The sequence below is a fragment of the Colias croceus genome, chromosome 16 (genome assembly GCF_905220415.1).
Source record: "Colias croceus chromosome 16, ilColCroc2.1".
NCBI lineage: Eukaryota > Metazoa > Arthropoda > Insecta > Lepidoptera > Pieridae > Colias > Colias croceus.
Window position 1 is genome coordinate 1971353 of NC_059552.1, and position 9557 is coordinate 1980909.

General features: G+C 32.4%; 1 protein-coding gene across 1 annotated transcript; it reads right to left on the bottom strand.

Annotated features, from left to right (window-relative positions):
* Positions 1 to 1210: 1210 nt before the first annotated feature.
* LOC123698684 lies at positions 1211 to 5058 on the bottom strand. The gene is made up of 4 exons (XM_045645430.1): positions 4945 to 5058; positions 4007 to 4215; positions 3463 to 3573; positions 1211 to 1442 (listed from the first exon to the last, which is right to left on the bottom strand). The coding sequence occupies exons 1-4, from the start codon at positions 5056 to 5058 to the stop codon at positions 1211 to 1213; spliced, it is 666 nt and encodes a 221-aa protein (XP_045501386.1).
* Positions 5059 to 9557: the final 4499 nt, after the last annotated feature.

Here is a 9557-nt window from a genome sequence, read left to right on the forward strand (position 1 = left end):
AATTTTGACCCACATAAACGGACAGATATAAATAAAACTTGGTACACTTATCAAGAATCGCTAAACAATAATTTCATGATTTTACAAAGTATATATTGTAATAAGAGGTAGTAGTCTGTGATTCCATATTTATTTTTATTAAAATTAAGCTTACAATTTCCACACTCCATTGATCGATGAAAATGACATTCGCAGGATGAACACCACGTAAATAACGTAAATTAATATTGTTAATAGTTAGTAACACGAAAATTCCTATATTATTTTAAATATAAGGTATTATAATTAAAACACAATAATAGATCTCAGTAATTTCTATATATACATAGTTTAAGATTCGTCTATTGTTTGTAAAAATGCCACTTATCTGTAAGAGTGCACTATGCTACTATTAATGATTTAAAACATATAGCTCAATAGTATTACATACATAGGTAATGTAAAAATAATAATGTAAAGTCAAACTTATCATAAGTGACGCGAATACTTTAGCTGTAACCTAGTTAAGTCTCATTTTGTAATGTTAATTAAAAATCAAGCACTACATACTATTATGAATACACTTGACTTCTTACAGCTAATAATGAAATGTACTATAATATGAACTATAAATATTAAATGTTATGCGTTAATAATAAATACAAGTGTTTTATTTCATCCACCTAGAAGCCACGACGACATTATATCTACACTTTCAACTTTTTCTTACTAAGGGCCGATTTTTCAATCCTTGGTTAAAATTTATCCGTCGAATAAAGACACGAACATTTTAAAATGTCACCTGTGAACTGTCAAATACGGACAATTAGAATACATTTTTGAAATGGTAGTTTAATATTTCGATGAATAAGTTTTAACCAAGGTTTGATAAATTAGCCCTAAATATATTAAGTATTATCATTCATTCAGTGTCAATTCAATTTAGTTTAGTAAATTGTTGAAATTGAACAAGCAATAATACTACATAACCTAATTAAACATTTTACAACACTTATAAATAGGCATTAAATCTACAGATAAATTTATTAATGAAAACGCTAATTTATGAATTTATCTATTTTGAAATTTACAGTATGTTAAGAATTAATATATTTCTTGGGAAACGTTTTGGAATTCATTTATGCAAATTGCCACAAATTTTGCAGAGAGAAATAAGAATTGAAAGTCTATCATCATTGACTATCAACAACATATTTAACTATTACATGATTCAAACATACTTTAAATCCCCGTTTCCAAAACTACTACTAAACAGGGCCCAGGGACTCTTAGCAATATCGACTGAAGGCGCAGGCGCATTGTAATATCCTTTAGCAAGATCTACCAAAGAAAAGGGACACTTGTAGTTATCACACGACTTTAATAAGGCGCCTAGCCGATGTGCTGAGTCGTACACTGCGTGTTCTAGAGGTTCTGTTGGTAACAACTTCGCCATTGGTAGCCTGTAAATAAATAAACACTTGAATGATCACTCCATAGGTAGTATAAAACAAAGCTTACTCTGTTCCTATGTCCCTTGGTATGCTTAAAAGCTTTAAAACTACGCAACCGGTTTTGATGCGGTTTTTTATATTATAATAGTTAATATAGATTAGTGATTCAAGAGCTTCCTCTTTAACATATAATTGATTAGGTTTTAGACAAAGCGGGCTAAGTCACGGGTGGAAAGCTAGTTTCATTTAATATTTTTATCTGCTCTACATTGTCTTCTTTAGTGTGTCATTAATTATTTTGTTGGTTTAACTTAAAATTCCATGTAAAAATATTATATAGGATAATAATATGAAATTATACATGCAAATGTCTGAATTCTACCTTATTCAAAAATAATTAGGATCTTATTAAGTAATTTCAAAAGAAGGGAAATAGTAGTTATGGAAATAAATTCCGTGGAACCAGATGTAAAAAGTATACAGACACAACAAAAAAAAAATACTAAAACTGAGAAAGATCTGTAAGAACTAAAACTGCGTAAATAGCTGTGGTAAATCCTGAATTAAAGCTAATTTTATTATTAAATATTAATTTTATTATTTTTAGAACGTAATTATTGTTTAACTTGGAACAAATACTACTTTATTGTAAGCGAAAGTTTAACGATCCTTCCAAAACTTAAAACTGTAATCAAATTATTAAAAAAAAACATGGAAGATTCCTTTAAATTTGCTTTTAAATTTTATGACCGATTTAAGCATTACGCTTTATCTACTTGGCGGTAAAGCCTTATTAATGGGCGGGATTATACGATGCTGCGATGGATTAGTAATTTTAAAGATACGTAAAGTCAAAATTCGTAATGGTCCTTCGTATTTTCCTCGTGTCAACAGATTTAAATAGAATTCAGTCATTAGAAACAATTTTCTATTCGGTTGAATCGGTTTTTCAACTGCTAAAAACTGGAAAAAGTAGCATCAGTTAAGCTTTATATAGCTCTACTAGCTTTCCGCCCGCAGCTTCGCCCGCGTTTTCAGAGAAAACCCCGCTCCCTTTCCCGTGGGATTTCCGGGATAAAACCTATCCTATCTCTCAAGTTGGATCGAACTGCACATGGTGTGCGAATTTTATTGTAATCGGTTAAGTGGTTTAGGAGTCCATTGAGGACAAACATTGTGACACGAGATTTATATATATTAGATAGCTTTCCGCCCGCAGCTTCGCCCGCGTTTTCAGAGAAAACCCCGCATAGTTCCCTTTCCCGTGGGATTTCCGGGATAAAACCTATCCTATCTCTCAAGTTGGATCGAACTGCACATGGTGTGCGAATTTTATTGTAATCGGTTAAGTGGTTTAGGAGTCCATTGAGGACAAACATTGTGACACGAGATTTATATATATTAGAAAATATAATATACTAGCTTACCGCCCGCGGCTTCGCCCGCTTTCTCTAAGATTTGAGATTTAAACTATCCTATCTCTCAAGTTGGATCGAACTGCACATGGTGTGCGAATTTTATTGTAATCGGTTAAGTGGTTTAGGAGTCCATTGAGGACAAACATTGTGACACGAGATTTATATTAGCCCTTGCTTTAGAGATTGGTTTTTACTAATTTCCTTGTAGTTACTATGTCAACGTATCCATGTTACATGTTTTAATGTTTTAAAAATGTACGTAACAGTTGTATGTACCTATGTGTTTTGTGAACAGAGGCGTTTTAAGTATTTTACCGAGGATAAAACCCAAAAAAACACTTATAATCTATACTAAGAATATTATAAAGCTCATGAGTTTGTTTGTTTGAATGCGCTAATCTCGGGAACTACTAGCCCGATTAGAAAAATTCTTTCGGTGTTCGATAGCCCATTTATCGAGGAAGGCTATATGCTATATTATATCATCTCGCTAGGACTAACAGGAGCGGAGGACTTCGGGTAAAACCGCGGAGTAAAGCTTGTATTATATAAGTAACAATATAATTAAGTAGTAGATATTGAATACTAAAATTTAAAGTTATAAAACTTACGTGAACAGAGTTCTGAATATTTCTTCTATCATGTTTTCTCCGTTAGGTACGATGCGTTGTGTTGTCTCACATAAAGTTTTTAGAATACACTGTCTTCCATTATATCCCATACTGAAAAAATAACGTATAAGCACTAAAGTATGGTAAAGAATCAAAGTATAAATAATAATTTATAATTAAATTTAAGGAAACCAATAACAATAAAGTGAAAAACAGTAGTTTTTATTCTACATATTTAAAAATTTCTCAATTGCAACACATATTTCGTTATCGTACTTCGTTTAAGCAGTAAAAGCATTTATAAGTAACTGTAAAATGTAAGATACCTCACACTAATATTTTAAAAGATTAACTTTTATTCATGTAATTTTAACCCTACTAGAGTGGAAAACATCTGTTAAGAGTTTCTTAGAACATCAAACCTGTCTTAGTAACTCAGGCCCCGGAACCACAGACACAATAGAAAATCTATTGTGTCTGGGACCGATCGGGCCGCTTGGGGCTCAATGGGCTAACTGCCTATATGTACAAAAAACAAACTTACTTATCTATAATCAACTCCAGCTTTTCATACAAATCCCTGCGACTCCTGCGCTGCATTAGCGGCTTCTTCTTCCTTCTATACGCGTATGCTGTCTCCGTGACATTTGGCAGTTCATACGCTATGCCCCAGTTCAGGCCGAAGGTGAAGATCCCTGGAGAGGAGGAGATGGCAGGCTGGCCAAGCGTACCCACTGTAAAGCATCCTGCGCACTGCAATATTATGGGTATAAGGATAATATTATGGAGGATGGTAGATAGTATTGGTATTACCACAAAACAATTAAAACACAGTTTAAACCAGGGATCTGTCACTTTAATAGTTGTCTATATGAAATACAAGCTTTCCGCCTGCGGCTTCGCACACGTTTTCAAAGAAAGACCCGCATAGTTCCCGTTCCCGTGGGATTTCCTGGATAAAACCTAGCCTATATTACGCGTGGATAATGTAGCTTTCGAATGGCGAAAGAATTTTTAAAATCGGTCCAGTAGTTTATGAGCCTATTCATTACAATCAAACAAACAAATAAAGTTTCCTCTTTATAATATTAGTGTAGACGACAAACCAGATTTAAGATAACCCGCGCTCAAAGTTAAACCCTGTCTAAAGTTTTTTGTGGTATCACAGTACATGTTTAAATTTTAGAATATAATAGAGGATGGTAGAACAGTACTTAATAAGAGAGAATGTAGGTTTTTTAGGTGGCACGTCTATCAATAAAAAATGAAACTATATAGGAGGAATAGCAATATTTCTGATGCAATAAATTTAAAATAATTCCGTACTTTACATTGTAATGGAAAAAATTCTTTTTTTTTTTCAATCGTATTGATAATATTTTAAAGAGGTTATAGCGGATCTTAAAACTATTTTTTTAAATCGAATAGCAAGTAATAAAAAAATTCCCTTGCCAAGGTGCAGCAAGATCAAAGCAAACTTACCGAAAAACTGGAACCTTCCGGAAAAGCGACGTATCGTTTTCGTCTAGACAAAACAGTGGAATCTGACAAAACTCCCACAGCACCCACCAAACACAAAAAAACACCGTACAGCATCATGAACTATCGAAATCAAATGTGCTACTAAATCTAAACACCAAGAAATTCAAGCGAACAATAATTTCGGGGAATGTATGTCATCGCTTGTAACGGTGATATTTTCACAGGAATACGGTAATGAAGTGAAGTGACAGTGAGCACAAATTACTGCCTGTTTAGGATTATTCTCATATTTTATTCGTGACGAGAAACTGGGACAGTCCGGGTCACGTACGAATGTATGTTACATATTTTTTCAACGTCACTCTCCTGAAGGATAACTTGGCTTTAGAGTCATGCGTAGTTTCATAAATAAACATCACTTTTCACTTTCCAATTAAATACGTTTATTTTTTGTAATATTAATGTTGTGTGAAATCGTTTGCAATAATTGAAAGGTATCAGAATCATTATATTTTTGAGAATAGATAGTTGTTTACTAACTATATGTACGTAACATTAGATAATGTTTAAAATAAGAACATAAAATATGACTTGTACAAAATTGATTCCACGTGTAAGTTAAGCGCGCTACTTATTCTAATAATGATTTTTACGAACTCCAAAACTTTTTCGATTAAAGTTAAATCCGAATTAATTTATAAAGAGTAATCCCAAAATCGTATCCCAAAAGAAACTAATTCACAACAAAATGGCCAAATATCGAATTACCGAGAAAAGGCTCAAAGATCTCGATATTTAGGTTAAGCTACGTCCTCATAGAAAATATTCCCTAACACTTACTTGAATGATTCATGAGCTGCGACAAATATTTAGTGAAAATGTTTTATACGTCCATGTTATTTTTTTGCTTATGGACATGATGTATTTACCTATTGTATACGATCACACGCGCAACGAGGTTTACATTATATATATTATCAAATAGTTATTTAACTATGTTCCAAGATCCAATCCAATTAATAACAGGGAAGATTGTATTTAGAGGCAGTGTGGTATTGTGTATTTTTTATTTCATTTCCTCATACATAACTAATACATACCTAATGAAACTATTATTGTGTATTTTTTTATGCAATTGTTATCTACAATATATTAAAAATTTCTTTAACCTTTTTTGCATAAATAGTTCATTGCAATCTTCTTTTAAAAATAAAATTATCCTATTACCTACCAAATCTATTTTCCTGTGTGATTTTTTTATTCATATGAATAAACTTTTTGATGCCAGCATTACAAAGTATGAAGACGTTTTTATATCTCCTTTTTATAGCAGGCAACTTTTATTTATGACGTAGTTTAAATCTACAATGTTGGTAACCACTTCGATTGCAATAAATTGATTGCATTTTCTAAGAACCGATAGCATCAATTCTAATCTTAACTTATTTCATACAAATTTTAACTTGTATTTTCATAGAATTTTCAACGATATTTCATTTTACAATCTCTATCTGCGATGTAACTTGCAATAAAAAATTAAGTATCATTCTGTTACCATACAAAAGGTTTTTTTTAATACAGTTTCCCTGTAATGGAAAAAAAATATGCCTGGATACATTTTTAAATAATAGAACAAAACATATTACGTGAACTTTGCTCGTTCATTTTTTGTATGCCTACCAATTACCATAACAATAATTTACTAGTTACTAAAAATAAATATTTGCTACAGAAAAAAATAATCATACTCTATAACATACCACCACACACACACACAATTACACGTATTATACAAACGATTTTCACCTATAATACACAGATTAATGTGACGTCATATGATTTCAATTAAAATATCTATTATAAATGCAACCCAGAACTATTGTAAATCGAGCTAAGCTGCACAGTCGTTTGGTTTAAAGCGATAAGTATACGAAATAAAACTACAAATTGCTCGCGTCCAAGGAAATAACTTGAAAAGAATCCGTGCCAACTTCATCAGATTTGCTGTGACTCCTAAAATAAATACAATCCGACGAAATTGTTCAGTTTGTTTTTATAGTTCCCTTTTTTTAAGTTTGTTTTGTGTCAATATTGCAGTGTCTTTCAGAATTCGAGTGTTTAGTCTATACCAATACTAATATACTAATACTAATAATATTATAAAGCTGAAGAGTTTGTTTGTTTGAACGCGCTAATCTCAGGAACTACTGGTCCGTTTTGCAAAATTATTTCAGTGTTAGATAGCCCATTTATCGAGGAAGGCTATAGGCTATAATATTACACACTAAAAACCAATAGGAGCGGAGCATTGCGGGTAAACCCACGAGGCAAAGTTGTTGTAAGAATCAGCCTTTATCTGATTGAAGCCATGGGTCAACGTATGTATATTAATTCAAACCTTTTAACAGGGACAGTTTAAAGGATTTTGGATAATAGAAAAGAAAGTTTTTAAACACAATGCAGATAACAGCCCGTAGAATATATAGGGTGTCCCAAGAAGTAGTGATATACTGAAGCTGGGAGTTAGAGAACCTAGGCTATCTTAATCACCCCCATGAATGTTCCGCGATTCCAGATTATCACTACTTCTTGAGACACCCTGTATAAATACGTCGTTATTTTTATTGTGTTATTTGTTTATAAATAAACCAGTAAATAATCTATACACTCGTTATCCGACAGGCAAAAAGAACGCTTAGAATAAAGGTTAAAATAAAACTCATAGGAACAATAGACTGTATATTTTTATATTTTACTGATATAGTTTTTTAAGCAGATAAATAGTTTAAAAGATATATCGTAAAAACCATATCAGCCGCTATTTTCAAGATGGCGGCCGTGAGACAAGGGTGGCGACCCCACAAACTTGGTGATAGCTTCACACTGACCCCTACACATAAAAAAATGAAATTGCGTCCACTAAAAAACGCAAACCCAAATGTAACTTTTGAATGGACTATCAATGGATTTGTTTTCATACGGAAAGTTAGATGTTATACTTCTATAATAGATATTCTAAGAAATATATTAAAGATCTTCATTTCATCTTTATAACAGCTTACCTTGCTAAGTTACAAACACTAAATAAGTCGATAACTTTTCGAGTGGATAGTGCTAGAAATAAGCTTCAGAACATCTTGAGGTACAGATGGCGTTATTACTTGGAATACTTATAATTTTATATGAATATTCCAAGCTTGAACAAATAGAAAGAAAGAAAGAAAGAAAAAAAGCTTTATTGCCAACAAAAACTTAGATTATCTTAACTTAAAAAGTAAACATATATTAGGCAATCGGAACAGACTCAGCCATGCTGTGGGCTTACACCCGAACAGCGCTGATTTTCAGTCTGCCCGTGTATTTTTCCGAGGTCCTACATTTATATAAATACTAATAATAAAATTACATCTATAACTGTTCCTATCACTAAATGTAAAAATTTATAAATACTTCTGCTTATTGTGTACATTATATTATATGCATATAAATACTATAAACTCAGATTACAAAATAAAAGACAGATGGAGCGTTGCCGAACTAAACCGAATAATTTATCGTCATTTTCAATAAAGCTATGTGTGCTGTCATTTCGCCGCTGCACTGTACGTACACGATGCTTCTGTGTGCGTGTAATGTTGCCAGATATTGAAAAATTTCCCAAATTTTTCCCCGACTACGCAAAAAAGAGGGTTATGTTTTTCGAGTTTATGGATGTATGTATAATATTTCTTTGACACGCCCTGCAGTATAAACCGTTGGACCGATTTTGAGTTGTGAGGTTTCATTGCAATGATCTGAATTATTATGTTAGTGGCGGTAGTGACGTAGGCTATATATACATAAATGAGAAGTCAAGTTTTAATTTATCCTTTAACCATTTTACCGTTTTAACCAATGACCTATTATACTAGTAGACGCGGCATACGCCAACATCATTGCACTAAAAAACAGCGTAATTAATACATACCTACTTACTAACGCATTATCACCAATACAGTTGTTCTCTCTTTCACTCTCACGCACGAGACATAATACATGTCTCACTCATGTACTTCGTAATAACAACTGCCGATTAAAATATAAAAAGAACGTCCAGCCACCACGCTGAATGGTGCGTGACTAAGTGAAACTCGGGCACTTAGCTGAGCTTTTTCTTGCCAAAATAGAGAGCGGGTAACGTATCTAGCTATTTTATATATCATAGGTTTTACCAATAAAAATGGCAAATTCATTTTCAAAATACTGGCAACATACGTTGAAGTTTTGTATTCCTTCATATCTGTAAAATTATTATTCGTATTAAAGAAATAAATCAGCCAATTAATCTACAGAAAACCTGTGAAACGATGTTTTATCTTTTTTTTTGTTTTCAGGAACAAATTTTACAGCGTTTTATTATCACAAGACGGCATTTTTTTACTAAAATTGCAAACCCTTTTTGACGTATTGCATGACACTATTATATATGCGCTATAGCACTGGTGCAGCGACGTATTTGTTTTTGATTTCGTATTTTCTTTGACAAGGGCGACGGGCGGTTGTCATGCTCCATCTGTACTTTATTTTGTAATCTAAGACTATAAAATAAACAATATTATTATACTTAACTACAT

What these genes read in the sequence shown, in the direction of transcription:
- LOC123698684 (XM_045645430.1), bottom strand. Translation starts at nt 5,058, where the DNA reads ATGCTGTACGGTGTTTTTTTGTGTTTGGTGGGTGCTGTGGGAGTTTTG. An exon ending in CGGAAGGTTCCAGTTTTTCG is followed by an intron (nt 4,216 to 4,944) that starts GTAAGTTTGCTT and finishes ATAATATTGCAG; the next exon opens with TGCGCAGGATGCTTTACAGT. An exon ending in ATATTCAGAACTCTGTTCAC is followed by an intron (nt 1,443 to 3,462) that starts GTAAGTTTTATA and finishes ATTTATTTACAG; the next exon opens with GCTACCAATGGCGAAGTTGT.